We start from the raw sequence: 19,725 nt of genomic DNA on the forward strand, positions 1-19,725 counted from the left end.
ACCACTTGTGGTCCGCAGGCCACAGTTTGAGAAATGATGAGTTTAGTAAAACAGGATGTGGATGAATGAAGGTGAGTGTGTCTGAGGTCCATCATGAAACAAACATTTAAATTGGGGCAGAATGTTTCAGAATCAGTTCCATGTGATAAGGTTACCAGTTTGGCATTTTTACTGGATTTAACTGTCAGGTTCAATACTGCTTCTTTTTCTTTCTTTATGTTTACACACAAAGTGCAAGATTCTAACAATTGAGCAGAAAAAAAAAAAAAAAAGCTCTAGGATGTAAAAATCTGTCTGGATGTAAAAACACTATGGGCTAAATGGACAACAGGTTAGTTTTAAACAAATATGATTTCCATTAAATGTAATAACCTGCTCTCAAATTTTAATATTATTGCAGTATCACACCTTTCTAGATCTGAAGTCTTAAACATACTGTGTCTTTCACTATGACCATACACAACAGGTATAGTGTAATTAGGACAAGGCATACTGATTGATATGAAAATTACATAGGATTTTTCTTAAAAACTTTATTCATTGAAAATATAAACAATTTATATATCACAATATATACACACAAACAGTAACTAAACAAGGACAAGGAATTCATCATACATTAATTTTTACAATGATATTTACAAAAGCTAGAAAATGACTACAAAATCTTTGGAAGAAAAATGTTACAATAATAATGTTCAGTAAGAAATAATAATATCAACATCATTAACTACAGCAGTTACAGAGGTAGCAGGCATAAACTCTGATTGACTTGTGTCAGTGTCATACACCTGTCAACGTCATGTGTTACGTACACATGTTATGTGAACATCTTAGACTGATTCTGATAGTTCGGTCAGCTTCCGCTTCGAACGCTAGCGCTGTGCCACGTCCTGGGAGCCATCTGGTGGCGAATGAACGTACCATTTTCACTTCTCTTATAACGTCTAAATTTAAAGAGTCATTGTTTAAGATGCCTTTCTCTTGAATAATCGAGATTTCCTCTGATGGTGCAGAGCACAGTTCTCTGCAAAACGTAAAGAAGTTCACCTTAATTTGTTGACATGGCATAAGGCCAAAAGCCTATACAGTATCATGTCTATAGAGCTATTTTGTTATCCGACCAAGGGTCCAGTCCCAACCAGGTTAGTTAAGAGGATGTCAGCTGGATGTACAGTAAAACCTCGTTAATTCGAAGTCGTTGGGACTCAAAAATCGGACTTCGAATTACGTGATTTCGAATTAACCGCCAATTCGCAATTCAAAAGTACCAACCCTTGCCGCATTACAAAATATTCTAAGGCCCGTTACTGCATGCAGTTAACCTTGATTCACAGTTTATACCTTTCAAATGCCATGAAAAAAAGAACTATTTCCAAAATGTATCCAAGAAGGTGCATTTGCAGTATTCAAATAATGCACTCTGATATCTGACTGCTAAAGATAACCTCACGCAACGAAAGAAAGGAAAAAGAAAAAGAAAAAAAAAAAGCACGATTCAAAGACGAGGAGAAATCTATGCTGTCTCCCATGTGCAAGTGCTTTATTAATTGGATTACTATACTGTATGCATTTTAGATGCCTTGTATTTACACAGAAAGTAACTGATGCCCTTAAAATCGAACTTTTCTATGACACTATACTTGTACGATTTCCTGCCATGGCACTTTTCTCGTACTTCAGAAATGTAAACACTTGCCGCGTCACAAAGTATTCTAAGATCCATTAATACATGCAATCACCTCGATTCACAGTTTAAACCTTCCAAATGCCATGGAAAAAACTATTTCCGAAATGTATCCAATAAGGTGCATTTACAATGTTCAAATAATGCACTTGGATAAATCACTGACAAACATAACCTCACACAACGAAAGAAAAAAAAAAACGCACAATTCAAAGACGAGGATAAATTATGCAGGTTCTCCTGTGCAAATGCATTATTTTTTTGGATTTCTGTACTGTTTGCATTTTATTATAGATACTTTTTACTGGCATGGAAAGTGCCCGAAGCTCTTAAAACATTGTGGCTTATCGAACATTCCCATGACGAGGGGAAAAAGTATCTCGCTTCCATGTGCATTGCAACGCACTACTATGACCCCCATACCTCACACTTGTACGATTTCCCGGCTGGCAATTTCTTCTTTAAAACCATAAGACCGTTTGGGCTCGCATTAAAATAAAGCAATGCAGTTTCACCGGCAATGACAATATTGTTCGGTGCCTACGAATTTATTATATGAGCCAAGTTTTTCCGTCAACTGTCGCCGGTGTTCGCGGATTCTTTTTTTTCCCGCACACTGCCTGTTGCGTGATATTACGGCGTTCCTTAAAAGGTTGAATTCTGATTTCATTCAACTTAGCAATCATGAAGCACACTGTAGACCCACCGAAGTGAGTGTAAGTGCGGAAAGCTACCCCTCCATGTTCCGGAAAGCGCGTTCTATTATGACGCGGAGCGGATAAATTTCGAGTTGAAATTACTCTGTAACATACTATTGTTTTAAAATGTAAAGGCAGTTTCGAATTAAAAGTCTGAATTTCGGTAATGGGGCCGACATTGTACTTCGAATTACGAATTATCCATATTTCGAATTAAACAATTGAAAAACATGCTAAACTGTATACCATGTTTCCGGGAATGAGAGTTTCTTCGAATTAGGCGGGATTTTGAATTAACCGATTTCGAATTATCGAGGTTCTACTGTATTGACCTACTTCTAAACATTCGCGAGTCAAACATAACAATAACCACATGACTGTGTGAGGAGTGAGGGGGAAGGAGGAAGGCAACTGACATACATAAATGTAGGAAAAACACGGATAGAAGGAACATAACACAAAAATACATGACATTCTGAACAAGAGCCAAAACCTAAAAACAAAACGGCGCACAGGCCACCAGCGTCTTGGAAAGATGTCACAATGGGGCGAAATCCTAGTAATTTCATGACTGAAAAAGTCCTAAAGCTTGAATACTTTAGTATTCGCAACTGATAGAATTGATTATGGTTTACCTCTGAGAACTTAATTTTTGAAACAATTTATAAAGGGTGCGGCAGAAATACCTGACGAATTTCAGACGTAAATAACTCAGCAATGCAACGAGCCATTCACAATTTTGTTGCGCAGTTTAAAAGAGCAGGGTTTGCCATTTATGTCACATACAGTAGATTGGAGCGAACTAAAGGTCGTATTGGCCACAGCTTTCAAACAGGTGTGGGCCGATGACCTTCGATGTTAGGCCCCTTTAAACAACAAGCATCATCAAACAGGTGTTATTGTCCTGGTAAGCACGGTCTTGGCCTTCGCCCTGGAGAACACGTGCATTGTCTCGTCTGGGCTAGTCAGTCAGCCAGCCAGTCGCTAGCATGGTGTGGAGTGGTGAACATTGAGATTTTGTGACTGAGACTTATTTAAAAAATGCAGACTGTTACTACAACACAGCGTTTAGACACTTTGGCTTAGGACGACATGAGAAAGTTCCGAGCAGGAACACCATTCTGTTATGGGTGAACAGTTTGAGAAAGAGTGGTTCGAGTGTGAAAACGAAGCCGCCTTGTAGGCCTCGTAGCGTGCGAACACCAGAGACTGTCCACGCAGTGAAACACGACGTTACGCAATCTCCTCAGCGTTTGGTGAGTAGGCATTCACGTGCTCTGGGACTCTCGGATCGCACCGTAAGGAGGATTTTACACACAGATATGAAGTTCCATCCGTACAAAATGGTGGGTGTTCAGAAACTCAGTAAACGTGATTGGGCCAACCGCAGAGCGTGTTGTGAGACTATCCTGGAAGCTGTAGCAGCTGACACCAGTGCCCTGGCAAGTTATGAAACGCACTCTCATTTGTCAGGCTACGTTAATAAACAAAATTTTCAATACTGGTCCACAACCAATCCTCAAGAGATCCGTGAGCGACCTCTCCACAGCAAGCGTGTTAATGTTTGATGCGCTGTCGCTGATTTCGGAATTGTAGGCCCTTACTTTTTCGAAGAGAAGGACAGAACTGTAACATAACATCGGATCGTTATGTACAGTTGTTCCGCAACTTCCTGCAGCTGGCACTCACCGACTCAGGGAATCCTGCTGTGTAGTTCCAACAAGATGGTGCCACTGCACACAGCCAGGGCGTCGATGGGTCTTCTCAGAGAAATGTTTCCAGGACGTCTCATCTCCTTACGGGATGATGTTCCACGGCCAGCCTGTTTTCCCGAACTCGCCCAGTGCGATTTCTTTCTCTGGGGATATTTGAAGGATTGCCTCTTCCGATGTAAGCCATGAATTACATATATTACATATTTTCTCTTGAGTTATTTGTTTGTTTTAATCTTGTCAATCTTATGTTAATTTTAAGGACACTTCCTCTAAAGCATTACTTTGTCAATTTTATATATTTCTCATCTAAACAGTGTTATGTGGCTGAAGATGTTGATAATATACGAAACATGTACCACTTTTGACCATTAAAAATTGCCTTAAGCAATCATTGTATCGACTAGGTGGAAAATAAATTAAATACTTAATTGTGAATGTAAGCCGTGAACACGACATGACCTGAAAGCTGCCATCCGTGAAGAAATCGAGGCAATACCCCAAGACATGCTCAAGCGAGTCATTCGGAACTTCAGGGAGAGGCTTCAGAGGTGCATCGAACAGGACAGTTGGCATTTGGATGACAATGTTTTCAAAACCTAATGTGTATGTGTATGTGAAGCAAATGGCAAACACTACTCTCAATCAATCAATACTGATCTGCATTTAGGGCAGTCGCCCAGGTGGCAGATTCCCTATCTGTTGCTTTCCTAGCCTTTTCCGAAATGATTTCAAAGAAATTGGAAATTTATTGAACATCTCCCTTGGTAAGTTATTCCAATCCCTAACTCCCCTTCCCATAAATGAATATTTGCCCCAGTTTGTCCTCTTGAATTCCAACTTTATCTTCATATCGTGATCTTTCCTACTTTTATAAACGCCATTCAAACCTATTCGTCTACTAATGTCATTCCACGCCATCTCTCCGCTGACAGCTCGGAACATACCACTTAGTCGAGCAGCTCTTCTTCTTTCTCTCAATTCTTCCCAACCCAAACATTGCAACATTTTTGTAACGCTACTCTTTTGTCGGAAATCACTCAGAACAAATCGAGCTGCTTTTCTTTGGATTTTTTCCAGTTTTCCATACTCTAGTTGGGGTCTTACCAGAGACTTATATGCACTGTCCTTTACATCCTTACTACAACCCCTAAACACCCTCATAACCATGTGTAGAGATCGGTACCCTTTATTTACAATCCCATTTATGTGATTACCCCAGTGAAGATCTTTCCTTATATTAACACCTAGATACTTACAATGATCCCCAAATGGAACTTTCACCCCATCAACGCAGTAATTAAAACTGAGAGGACTTTTCCTATTTGTGAAACTCACAACCTGACTTTTAGCCCCGTTTATCAACATACCATTGCCTGCTGTCCATCTCACAACATTTTCGAGGTCACGTTGCAGTTGCTCACAATCTTGTAACTTATTTATCACTCTATAGAGAATAACATCATCCGCAAAAAGCCTTACCTCCGATTCCACTCCTTTACTCATATCATTTATATATATAAGAAAACATAAAGGTCCGATAACACTGCCCTGAGGAACTCCCCTCTCAACTATTACAGGGCAGACAAAGCTTCACCTACTCTAAGTCTGAGATCTATTTTCTAGAAATATAGCAACCCATTCAGTCACTCTTTTGTCTAGTCCAATTGCACTCATTTTTGCCAGTAGTCTCCCATGATCCACCCTATCAAATGCTTTAGACATGTCAATCGCGATACAGTCCATTTGACCTCCTGAATCCAGGATATCTGCTATATCTTGCTGGAATCCTACAAGTTGAGCTTCAGTGGAATAACCTTTCCTAAAACCGAATTGCCTTCTATCGAACCAGTTATTAATTTCACAAACATGTCTAATATAATCAGAAAGAATGCCTTCCCAAAGCTTACATACAATGCATGTCAAACTTACTGGCCTGTAATTTTCAGCTTTATGTCTATCACCCTTTCCTTTATACACAGGGGCTACTATAGCAACTCTCCATTCATCTGGTATAGCTCCTTCGACCAAACAATAATCAAATAAGTACTTCAGATATGGTACTACATTCCAACCCATTGTCTTTAGTATATCCCCAGAAATCTGATCAATTCCAGCCGCTTTTCTAGTTTTCAACTTTTGTATCTTATTGTAAATGTCATTGTTATCATATGTAAATTTTATTACTTCTTTGGCCTTAGTCTCTTCCTCTATGTCGACATTATCCTTGTAACCAATAATCTTTACATACTGCTGACTGAATACTTCTGCCTTTTGAAGATCCTCACATACACACTCCCCTTGTTCATTAATTATTCCTGGAATGTCCTTCTTGGAACCTGTTTCTGCCTTAAAATACCTATACATACCCTTCCATTTTTCACTAAAATTTGTATGACTGCCAATTATGCTTGCCATCATGTTATCCTTAGCTGCCTTCTTTGCTAGATTCAATTTTCTAGTAAGTTCCTTCAATTTCTCCTTACTTCCACAGCCATTTCTAACTCTATTTCTTTCCAGTCTGCACCTCCTTCTTAGTCTCTTTATTTCTCTATTATAATAAGGTGGGTCTTTACCATTCCTTACCACCCTTAAAGGTACAAACCTGTTTTCGCATTCCTCAACAATTTCTTTAAACCCATCCCAGAGTCTGTTTACATTTTTATTTACCGTTTTCCACCGATCATAGTTACCTTTTAGAAACTGCCTCATACCTGCTTTATCAGCCATATGGTACTGCCTAACAGTCCTACTTTTAAGACCTTCCTTTCTATCGCATTTATTTTTAACTACCACAAAAACAGCTTCATGATCACTAATACCATCTATTACTTCAGTTTCCCTATAGAGCTCATCTGGTTTTATCAGCACCACATCCAGGATATTTTTCCCTCTGGTTGGTTCCATCACTTTCTGAATCAGCTGTCCTTCCCATATTAACTTATTTGCCATTTGTTGGTCATGCTTCCTGTCGTTCGCATTTCCTTCCCAATTTACATCTGGCAAATTCAGATCTCCCGCTACAATCACATTTCTTTCCATGTCGTTTCCCACATAGCTGACTATCCTATCAAATAATTCCGAATCCGCATCAGTGCTACCCTTTCCCGATCTGTACACTCCAAATATATCAAGTTGCCTATTATCTTTAGAAATGAGCCTTACACCTAGAATTTCATGTGTCTCATCTTTAACTTTTTCGTAGCTTACAAATTCTTCTTTCACCAGAATGAAAACTCCCCCTCCCACCTTTCCTATCCTATCTCTACGATACACACTCCAGTGCCGTGAGAAAATTTCTGCATCCATTATATCATTTCTCAGCCATGATTCAACTCCTATTACAATATCTGGTAAATATATATCTATTAAATTACTTAATTCTATTCCTTTCTTTACGATACTTCTACAGTTCAGCACTAACAATTTATGTCATCCCTACTTGATTTCCAGTTCCCTGTTCCCTTATCACCGCTCCCTAGGCCATCCCGTTTCCCTGAATGTACCTCCCTATTACCCTTCCAAACAAATTTCCTAACTTATACGTACCACTGCGGTTTAAATGAAGGCCATCCGAGCGCAGATCCCTATCTCCTACCCACCCATTAGGATCTAGAAATTTCACTCCCAGTTTCTTACATACCCACTCCATAGTCTCATTTAAATCCCCAATCACCCTCCAGTCAGTATCCCTCCTACACAGTATTCCACTAATAACAATCTCCGCTTTCTTAAACTCTTTACAACTCTTTACAACTGTGGAATAAATCTTTAAATGGCTTGTTGCATTGCCGAGTTATTTAAGTTTGAAATGGTATTTCTGCTGCACCCTGTATATCGACCATACTCTTATGTAACTCATAATATAGATATGTATATATATGACTGACTTTCTTTAGTGTCCTGGAAATTTCTGGGGTTACTGGTGTCACTTTGGCTCATTTTGGATTTTGACAGGTGTTTCCCAAGGCCAGACACATTTCTTGATGCCATAGATATATATACACAAATGTACAAAAATAAACGAACACACATATATAGAAAGTGGTCACACAGAAATATAAAATCAGGAACAGTATCAGTAGTTTTTAGCAAAAAGTATAAGTCTAAAAATATTTCATACTTAAAAAGAACAATAGACATACTATCAATGATCACCGACTAACGTGCAGCCCTTTTATTTGTACACTTTTAAACCCCAAAACTGATTAGTAGATGCATACGTTTTATGGAAAATTTTACTGAGACTGACTGTCCAAAGGCAAGGCAGAATATAATGGAGCCAGTGTCTCCTGTCTCTAATGATGGACTTAAAGGAGGTGAACAATTATGTGTACAGATGAGACATACTTAAAAGAAAGCTTTACAAGGGCAGCAGGTTGTCTGATCAAATGAACAATTTATAAAGAAGTAGAACAAACATAACAAAACAAAATCAAATTTCCATCTTTATACACCTAAAACAATACACATCAAGAGGGTTTAGTTATTCTATTGTTTATACTAACAGAACTCCTTAAGCTTAAATATGATCTCAGTGGATCTGAACCTGCTAGTGCCCAAGTTACCACTGAACATATTTGTTATTAACCATCAACAAGCACTTGTTATTACTCGTCTCCTTTCTGGTCTTTGTTTCACTGCACCTTCCCATTAAATATTCGTTTCATGCATTGTTTACCCACACTTCTGTGAAAGTATTTTTTTTAAACTGACAAAAGGTATTTATGCTTAATTTTTCCCCTTGTCCTGTAAACATGGATTAAAAAGAAATTAATGCCGAAGAGGGAAGTTTGACTTTGAAGTTATAGGAGAGATATGTGAGCATTATAAGTACCTTATGTTGATATGTGACAAGTATGTTGCATATCAGTAGTTAAAAAAAAAAAAAAAAAAAAAAAAAACAGTGACATCAGGAAGAGTGTGGGGAAAGCATGTAGAGATGAAACATATTAAACATGATGGTGTAAAACTAGGACATGTACTGAAGTCTCTGCTTTATATTCAACTTCTTTTACATCTTGTGAAAAACTGGGTCATACTTCATATTCCTCCATTTTGGTGTTATAGTTTTCTTAAATTCCCCTCGCTTTGCCCCTTCTTTTAAGGCATTGTTCCAGGTCTTCTGTGATCTTTCCATCTTAACAAAAAATTTAGTTTACCATATTACTTCCATCATTGTCCTAACAGTATTTTCAGAATGTTGACACACACTAATAGCTTAATACGTCAGGAGTTAAAAGAGCTAGAGACTAGAAACAAAATCTAATTTGCAGCATAAAGAAGCAGCTTCCTTAATATACTTCAGTAAGTTCTTCTATTTCCCTTGTCAAAGCAGCTTAGCATGTACCTAAACTTAAAATATTTTTGTTCAAAAGTCTATTTTTGAACCACATTTGTTTGGAAATGGCTGAAGTGTAAAGTGTTGAATGTGAGGAAAGGAACATTAAGGACGACACAAACACCCAGTCCCCAGGGTAGGAATATTAAACATTTACAATTAAAAAACCCTGACCAAGCCAGGAATCGAACCCGGGGCCGCCGGGTGACAGGCGCGTTGCCACCTACACCGCAGGGCCAGATACCCTATAGAGATACATCCTACACATTTACAATATATTAAGGAGTTCACCCTGAAGTGTAAAGTGTTGAATGTGAGGAAAGGGGCATTAAGGACGACACAAACACCCAGTCCCCAGGGTAGGGATATTAATCACTTACAATTAAAAAACCCTGACCAAGCCAGGAATCGAACCCGGGGCCGCCGGGTGACAGGCGGACGCGTTGCCCTCTACACCGCAGTTCCAGATACCCTCTAGAGATACATCCTACACATTTACAATATATTAAGAGGAGTCCACCTAATTATTACATAATTTATTCTGTGATTAATTATACAGGGTTATTTACGTAAGATGTTACACTAAAATGACATCAAAACCATTAAAAATATCAGTATTCTGTTTTCGCATTCGTAAATGATACCCAGGGGCTTGTAAAATAATGTGCTACTTATTCTCATGGTGTGATTAACAACCAAGATATTGATACTAAATCCATAGTTTTAAATGGAACAGCACAAATACATACAGCTGGCCTAAAAGTTCAACTGCGTACAAATTCAAATATGTAAGCATTTTCAAAATCGGACAGTTACTTTTTGAGATATCAATAAAAACAGCATTTGAGCTTTTGCGTGCCGCATCAGACAGCGCGCTGTCGGCCAAGGACGTATTGGCACGCAAGCTGTTTCCTGGCATTGATTCCAGCCACAGAACGGATATCAAGATTGTACTGTTAACTATCGTACATATAATGTGATGTACTGTAACTTAGCCTGAATATGCAACGTTACTGTATGACCGTTTTAAAATTCATGTGTAACAGGTTGCGCTCAGTTTGGCGTCTTTCTTCACAGATGGGAATGAGAAGGATTTGGAAAGGACATCGGCCGTGGCCTATCTCAGAGGTGCCAATCCGGCATTTGCCTGCTGATGAACGCGGGACACCAGGAAAATCACTTTCAGGTCGGGAGAAGCAGAACTCGAACCTGCGCTCTTCCGAATGCACGCTACTGCAGTCAGTGTCATAACAATTATACTGACGAGACGTTATGTTCCCATGTCCAATGAAGTCTACCTCTGACATTATTCATTTGCTTTTCTAGAAAGAGCTCTTCAGGTGTCCTGTGTTTATTTCTCAATTCATACAGTAGTGTGTACTGTACACTCAAACCAGTGACAATTATAGCTTTCGTTATGTTTCTCTGAAGTCAAAGTAATTATTTTATCCCATTTAAAATCATCAACCCTCCTTGTCCTATCATGAGTTCGTCTGCCATACACACTTTGCAAACCCATCGCATGTGTAAGATGGGTGTATATGCCTGGCATTCATTCTGTGGGAGAAATCACACCCAGGAAACTGCTTGCGAGTCAATATGTCCTTGCCTGACTGCACGCTGTCTGATGCGGCATGCAAAACTGCGCATGCTGTTCTTATTGATATCTCAAAAAGTAACTGTCCGATTTTTAACATACTTAGATATTTGAACTTGTACGCAGTTGTACGTTTGGGCCAGCTATATGAATTTGTGCCGTTCCATTTACAAATATGGAGTTAGTATCAATATCTCGGTTATTAATCACCCCATGAGAATACGTAACACATTATTTTACAAGCCCCTGGGTATCACACACGAATATGAAAGCAGAATACCGATATCTTTAATGGTTTAGACATTATTTCCATATAACATCTTAGGTGAATAACCCTGTACATCACCGTTTCGACTAAGTGCTGGTCATCTTCAGTCACTTGTAGTAAAAACTGACAAAGTACTTAACATATTATATACATAGATAAACAATGATGAAACATATACCTAAACTTATTAAACCATATGGTGATATATGAAGTTTAAATCATAAAACCTTAAAAAGTAAAATTTTTGAGTCTTAATGACATTCTGACGAGTATAACAGTTTAAAATGAGAATATATATTTTGATGTCATATATGCATAATAATGGTTGCCAGGTTCATCCTGTTAAATTGATTAGTCTTGATAAAATAGGAATTTGTGTTTTAATATTCACAATTTTTAATCTTGAGTGGCACTTAAGTGCTCAGTAGAAAGTCATAAAGTGGTATAGTAGGACTTGAATTCGTGTGGTGCTGATGATAAATTAGGTATTGATTAGGTGGACTCCTTTTATTGTAAATGTATCAATACGGATCAAAATGAAGATCATTTCATACGATCCTTTACATTCTGCATGGGGTTAAAAAGTCCCAATACTTGGGACTTGGTAACTCAGGTGTGGGAGATACTACAAATACAGAATTTGAAGCAAATGAAGGCCTGTCCACAATAACATTTTGAAGTATTAGATATTACTGGTTTAATAGTTATAGAAATTCAAAGTGGAATCTCGATATGTCAAATGTACTGAAAAATAATGAAATTATTAAAAATTGTCATAATAATAATATTTTCGTGTGGCTACTTCTAGCCAAGTGCAGCCCTTATAAGGCAGACTCTCCGATGAGGGTGGGCGGCATCTGCCATGTGCAGGTAAGTGCGTGTTATTGTGGTGGAGGATAGTGTTGTGTGTGTTGTATGAGTTGCAGGGTGTTGGGGACAGCACAAACACCCAGCCCTCGGGCCACTGGAATTAACCAATGAAGGTTAAAATCCCCTACCCGGCCAGGAATCGAACCCGGGACCCTCTGAACCGAAGGCCAGTACGCTGACTATTCAGCCAACGAGCCGGAAAAATTGTCGTGCAACCAATCGAATTTGAATGATTCTATATGGAATGACCGAACTGAGAATTAAGACATCTATCTCAAAATAGGATCCTGGCACTAGAGAAAGCCAATTTCAGAGATATTAGACACATGTAATGAACAACAGAAACATTAGTACATTGCACACTATTTACAAGACTTCCTAGTGGAGTTTAAAACAGTTCTTCCACAACGGAAATGCAAAAACTTCCATGACAATTGCCCAACATGTAGAAGAAAAAAGTTACAAGAACATGAAAGCAACAGTTCTACAACAAATGCAATACAGGCTTAGTAGAACAGAGATTCCAAGCAAACTCAGAAATGTCGTGCTCAGAAGTGTCACGAATTTATTCTCAACTGTTGTCTTATTGAGGCTATGAATATCCCTTTCTAAACCCTGAAAGTTTTTACATCAGAGCGAGACGACACTTGCTACACTAACCCCAATGCTTTTAACAGCAACAGTAAAAAACTCATTAGTACAATGCAGGGATGTTAAACCATACAATAATTATGGGAACATATGAAAATTAGGAGACTGGTATGGTGTAAGATCTTAAGGTTGTATGATATTAGTGAAACACTGAAAAATGTTGTTGATATCGCCCATGTGTTTTCATTAAACGATTTTCTCTTGTTTGTGTGGTTAACGATTATCATGATTTAGATGGTATGAACAGAAACCATATGAAGGTAACTCTTTTGCAGAGCATCTACTTGCAGCTGGCTGTATTTTGGAAATAATGAAGAACAATATACAAGGATGTACTTCTTAATCCTGCAATGGATTCTTCAAAGATTCTCTTTGCTTCCACGTATTTGGGCCAGGCTCCTCTCTTTCATCTATCCTATCCGACCTCCCTTAGTCACCACTTGTTATTTTCGGCTCTTTCCCTTCTTTTGCTGATATTTTCATCTTCTAAAATATCGGACCTCTTCCATTTTCCCCCCTCTGATTAGTGTTAACCCTGGAACCGGCAGTCATTGCGATCGCGACTCATTTCCCTGTTACTCAACTGGCAGAGTCGCTATCAAGATGCATTACGCCAGAGCTGACTAATTTCGAGATAGCACCTTGACATTCAACATCTTTATGACATACCTTGCATCATGTTGAAGAGGAAACTCTATTCTATAACACAGCACAATTCTGAAGTAGTTTAGTGTGGCAGAGTGCGCAGTATACACATGGAAAAACGAGAACGCTTTGCAGACGGTCATTCTGTTGTGCTTGCTGTGGTTGTCCGATGTGCATTTCCTTTTGTGGCGAAAAATTAGAAAAATGTCAGGAAGTAGTGAAATTCGTAAATGTTTGTTTGATCTGGACGGCGAAGCTGATAGTGACGTATTCTTAGAAGGAATTGATGATGATTTTGACAATAATTAGTCAGGTAGTGGCGAGTTATATAAGCCTAAGCTAAGTGATTTTGACACTGATATTGACGATAATGTGGAACACAATGAAACAGCCACTGATGATAATGATGGTAATGCAGTTGACCGAACAGAACCGAAGTGTACAAGAGTTTATCTTCCAGAGCCAAAAATAAAAGTGGAAGAGAAGTTCAAGGTTCGAAACGCACGTGTACGAAATTGCCCTCCGAGAAACAGTCCTCCTCTAACATATTTCTATTTGTTTTTCTCCAATACTATCTGGAATTTTTTAGTGACTGAAACTAATAATAATACGCACAGGAAATTATTCGAAATAAAAAAAATTCTGGAAATATGGGTCCGTATTATCGTCTGGCAAAGATGGGTTGATGTTACAGTATCAAAAATGAAAAAAAATCATTTCTTTAGTTATAAATGTGAGTCTGAACCCTAATAACAATATTGAAAAATAGTGGTGCACTTCAAAGTCGCAAATATTTCCATGTTTTTCTAAAGTCATGTCACTAAAACATTTCGACTGGAAAGAAATATACTATAACCTGTTGGTAATGGTAATATTTGATGCCTACATACTCTATAGTTTGAACACCAACAAACCCCTTGAACATGAGGAATTTATGGTTAGTATTGTCAAAGGTCTTGTAGATGAAGAAACTCTTCAAAAGATTCCACCTGGACCTTCATGAGAAATGGGACATCAGCTGGAACGCCTCCCAGGAAAGAAACAGCGGTTGTACCCTGTCTGTTTGACTGCAGGAAAAAGTCACGCACCCACTTCTGGTGCCCAGGATGTAATTGTGGTGTCCATCAACAGTACTACCATAAATTAGAACATTTTTGGAGGGCTAAGAAAGCAGGAAGAAAGAGAAACCACCCGAAGGTAGCGAGGATGAATCTGACTAAGTAGACTCACGTTTTGGAGCGATGTGCTTGTGTTACTTCAGTTCTATTTTACTTTACAATACTTCAATGTAGTGAAACCATTCTACAGATTTTTAATCAGCATAAAATTGTACAAATTTTGTATATAGTAAAATCGTCATATAATATTACATTTTACGTACACGTTGCCCAAAACTTTCGGATTATTCTGGAATACTTAGCATGTGTTGGATAATTCGCCATACTGCTTCAGGATACTAAATTGGTAAGTTTAATTTCCTACTATAGTATTCTTCGTCCTTTTCTGAACAAAATGACATGTTATACATAATAAAAAATAAAAAAACTGAAAAACAACATTTTTATGAATTTTTTAAAAGTTGCTTGCAAAACTCGCTTAAATGCTTGCCGCTTGAAGGTAAACCGCTTGCCGGTTCCAGGGTTAATGGAGAATGGTTGCCCAGTTGTATACTTCCTCCCTGCAGATGGAACTCACTTCAAACCCTTGGCATTAAAATAATGGCAGAACACGGTAAATTTGAAATCAATAAAAATCCAACAGCAAAAGTGCACACAACTGTCATGATTTTCATGTCAAAGGGAAAGAGTGTTAGCAGTTAAAGTAAATATACCATTTTAGTAAAAACTCGACCTTTGCTATCATTAAAAAAAATTAAGTTGTTTCTCTTTCAGGTAGTTTATAAATTTATTTATTCAAAATTAATCTTGGCAGCCTGAAGAACATAACAGTTATAAATTAACTCAGCCAACTTCGTTGTAATGTGACGTCTTAGTCGTTCGGAATAAATCAAATAACAATATACCCAATTGCCTTCCCTTAGTCCTTCCCTTGTTACTGAGCCAAGAATAATTAATCCAGACAATGACAGCATCTTAGAAACTTGATGATCAATGAAGAAATTTTAGTTTTGTGAAATTCCAGAACAAATTAAAAACATAGTTGAAAGATATATATATTTCAGTGCTAATAATGAAAATAATTTAAGGGAACTTAGTGGATTTTGCGATGAATGTAATTTCATTGCCCTATCAGCACATCTTACGAGTATGCCTTCTCTTAGCTGGGTTTAATAAATATCAGTATTTGAAACCGACTACTATTAAATTCTGTAAATGGTTTGGCGTAATCTTCCCAATGAGTTAAATGTCATGGAGTATGTGAAAGTTTGAACACCAATAAAGAAATGTTAAATTGGAGGACAGTCCTGACGGTAATAAAATACCCTTCTTCAAAAGTGCTTTCATCTAAAATGCACAAGAATTTTGGTAAAAATCTATAACTTCAAAGACTTGGTAAAATACTCTTGTATTTTGAGGTTGGCAAACCTGGTAGTGATTAAGAATAACTTTCATCTTGGTAAACAAAGTACTTGAAAATAAAGGCAAATTTGGCATTTGCCTGCTTAACAAGTTGTAACTGAGACCGGTGGGTTGACAAACAATAATATTATTTCTTCTCCCGATGCCCAAAGAAATAACTTCTAGCAGAGAAGTGATGCAGTTTTGAACAACACTAATTTTAAGGAAGGAGTTTTAGATCCTAACTGTGGACCTTTCCAGTATTTTCCCCAGAAATTTTCGTCAGCCGGAATGAGTAGCCAGGTGGGGAATACTACGTAAAATATGAATATGATAAAATTTCAATGTATTCTCCTCAGGGCATTATTATTAATAATATAATAATAATACTAATAATAATCATATGGCCTCAGCTACTGCATGCAAGCATTTTAATTTGATGCCATCTGGCTGGCTGCTCGCCAATTTTGACGTTCCGTTTTACTCTAGGCCTACTAGATGGCAGACGGTGTAAACCGAATCTCTCTTGGGCGTCTGTAGCTGAGATTTAATGAATTTTGTTGGTCAAACACCAAATATGCCACCAGAGATCTTTTACATGCTGACATCGTACGACATGGAGTGTCGAAGGGACGTTCTTCCGCCCTTCAAAAATCTGACTACCTCTGCTGGGGTCGAACCCGCTATTTTAGGATCAGGAGGCCGACACTCTACCATTGATCCACAGAGGACATTAACAGTAATATCAGGCAGGTAAACATTAAAACATTAACTGCAAAATTGATTTCAGTGTTATCACGAACAAGATGTTACAGAATATTTTGAATTTCTAGTGTTCAACTGCTCCTACATCATCATATTAACACTGGGGCTGTGGAATGCCATACGGGTTTGTGATGTCATGAGGAATCAAGTGCTTTCGTGCAATTCCACGCTAATCCAGGCACCACTCGCGCTCGACACTACATTATAGTCAAGCTAAACATGTAAACTCTGATGTAGTTCATCCAATTTTGCTGACAATAATGAAGATTTATAATTTAAATAAAAACTTTTACAGCATTTACATTTTAATTTGGAGCACGCAATGGCTCAAATATGTATTAATATTTTGTAACCAGCAGGTAACTAGGTTATGTAGACCAGGCGATCTGCTTAAACAGCAGGGCAGTATGGCCATTAAAATGATCCTAGGGAGAACACTGCTTTCTATGGCTGAAGTTGTAGGACATCACCTGCATATTTCAAAATGAAAACTCTGTACTTGCTTTCAATATTTAATCTTAAACAAATTGGATGAGGGATCCCTCTTTCCCCAAGTAATCCTACATAATGGTTTGTCATTAAACCCAAGGTACGCTACAGGCCTTGAAGAATGGCAGGAATCAAATCAAAGACAAGAGTAACGAAAAGTACCCTTATGTGATGTAGGTTGCAGCGGTTCTTTTTTCAACAGTAGTTATTTTGACCTGTTTATTACGCATATACATGATTTAGTGATTATTTTAATACTGTTTTTGGTGGTTTTTGATAGTAAACTCACTTTCATAAAAACCAGAACACCTTGAAAGACTAGAGACAGGAAGTTCATATTCACAGGACATGTGCATTAGTATGTTCTGAAGAAATGATTAGCATTTGAACCATGTTGGTTTTCAGGTTCAAGGTCCACATCGATATAGCGGCGCACCACCACCAACTGGTAAAATGTGCCTATAGCTCTCGTCGCTATAAAGTGTGACTTGAGCAGACGTGCAGGATGCTGCGCAGACATATGAGAGAACCATACCGTCAAATGAGTGGATTTGAAAGAAGGAGCATTATTGGCATGAGAGAACGTGATGCATCCATCCAGAAAATTGCTGTTCGTGTGGGGCGAAGTGTGTCGACAGTGCAATGGGTGTGTATAGAAGGGTTTACAGAAGGCCGTATAACACAATGTGATGGGTCTGGTCGCACTACCCAGACCACCCACTGAGAAGATCGACATCTCATCCGAATGGCATTGCATGACAGATCTACGTCGTCATCGGCTCTGGCGCAGAAGTGGAACACTGTAACACATAGTTCACTATCGGAAGCGACAGTACGTCGCCATTTATTAACGTCTGGGTTACCGGCGTGTCGTCCACTTCTCAGCCTACCTTTGACTAATGTGCATAAACATGCTGGACAGCAATGGTGTATGGAACGACATCACTGGGGACAGGAATGGCAGAAGATAGTGTTTCTGGATGAATCCAGGTTCTGTATGTTTGAAAATGATGGCAGTGTTTTGGTTCACCACAGACAGGGGGAGAGGCATCACAATGACTACATTCGCACAAGACATATACCACCAACTCAAGGCCTTATGGTGTGGGGTGCTATTGGGTACAACCACAAATCACAGTTGGTGCATGTGCAGTGCACTGCGACCAGTTTGACCTACGTGAATGACAGCCTGCGATCCATAGTCATACCCTTTCTGCACGACACCCCAGATGCCACATTTCAGCAGGACAATCCGCGACTACATGTTGCTGCATGAACACGTGCCTTCTTGTTGTCACAGGATGTCAGACTGTTGCCCTGGCCCACCCGATCACCGGACTTGTCGCCCATCGAAAATGTGTGGGGTATCAATGCCTTTGCCAGCGAGATGTAATGTGTACAGTGCACTATGTCTTCTGGTACGGGCTAGAATAAATTTGTTACTTTCATTGACTTGTCTCAGTCTCATCCTTGGCTTTGACAAAATCAAGGTGACTGAGGTATGAGCGATGCTAGTAATACCATTCCTTATGCAGCCAGTCCCTGTTATGAATGGTGCGAAAATATCGCTCATAGGGTCAGTTGGTGCATCCATTTCAGTGGGCTTCGCAGAATAATATGTAATAGCAACATCTGGCTCAGTGAGGAAAGCAACGGGGAAATTACCTCACTCCTCATTTCCCTAGTATGCATCTTCAGTGTAGTCTAGGCTATCTATGACAGCTGTTGGCAGAACTGTGGAGGATCAAACTAGCCTTTGGGCTGAATACCCAACATACACATGGTGAAACGACAGGTCTGGAGCTGTGACCCAATGCCAACCACCATAGATGAACTGTGGAACCAGGTGAATACAGCATGGATGGCTTTACCCCAGGACGCCATTCGCGTCTTATATGCATCGATGCCATCACACATGGAACAAGTTATCAGTGCCCATAGAAGACCCAGTGTCTAATAGGCAACAGGACACATGCTGAACCTAGGTGACTGAAATGCTAATTACTTCTGCAGAAGATACTAATGTACATATCCTGTGAATATGAACTTCCTATCTCTAGATTTTCAAGGCATTCTGTTTTTTATGAACATGAGTGTATGTATGTATGTATTGTGAAGATTCTTGAGTGATGGAATTGATAACTGTGCATTTCATACAGCAATGATGTTTGTTTACATGTGCTTGACAACTGTAAGTTATGTTCATGTATATAAAATTGTATGAAGTCTAGAGCAAGCTCATATAACATCCAAAACTAACGCTTTATATTTCATGTGTTTTTATAGTGCAAATGGGATATGGAGGGTTCAATAAGACATACATATATATAGGGTGACCAGATGTCCTCATTTATCCGGATATGTCCTCCTGTTTAGACCACTGTCCAGGATCTGGGTGGATTATTTAAAAAATCTGAAATATCCTCCATTTTTTAGTGAATCTGGTTATTTTGAAGTAATTTATTTATTTATTTATTTATTTA

The 19,725-nt window shown here is 38.6% G+C and overlaps 1 protein-coding gene across 3 annotated transcripts in view; it reads right to left on the reverse strand.

The window, feature by feature from the left end:
• Positions 1–530: 530 nt before the first annotated feature.
• The window catches only part of LOC136876440 (replication factor C subunit 1), a 42,641-nt gene continuing 23,446 nt past the window's right edge, over positions 531–19,725 (reverse strand). Inside the window, exon 2 of one of the 3 annotated variants that reach the window (XM_067150415.2) lies at positions 531–1,027. In XM_067150415.2, coding sequence (XP_067006516.2) covers positions 808–1,027 — 220 coding nt within the window. In that variant the 3' untranslated portion in view covers positions 531–807. The remainder of the gene's footprint in view (positions 1,028–19,725) is intronic. The other 2 variants (XM_068228438.1, XM_068228437.1) reach the window with 2 other exon arrangements.

The sequence above is a fragment of the Anabrus simplex genome, chromosome 6 (assembly GCF_040414725.1).
Source record: "Anabrus simplex isolate iqAnaSimp1 chromosome 6, ASM4041472v1, whole genome shotgun sequence".
Classification (NCBI taxonomy): Eukaryota; Metazoa; Arthropoda; class Insecta; order Orthoptera; family Tettigoniidae; genus Anabrus; species Anabrus simplex.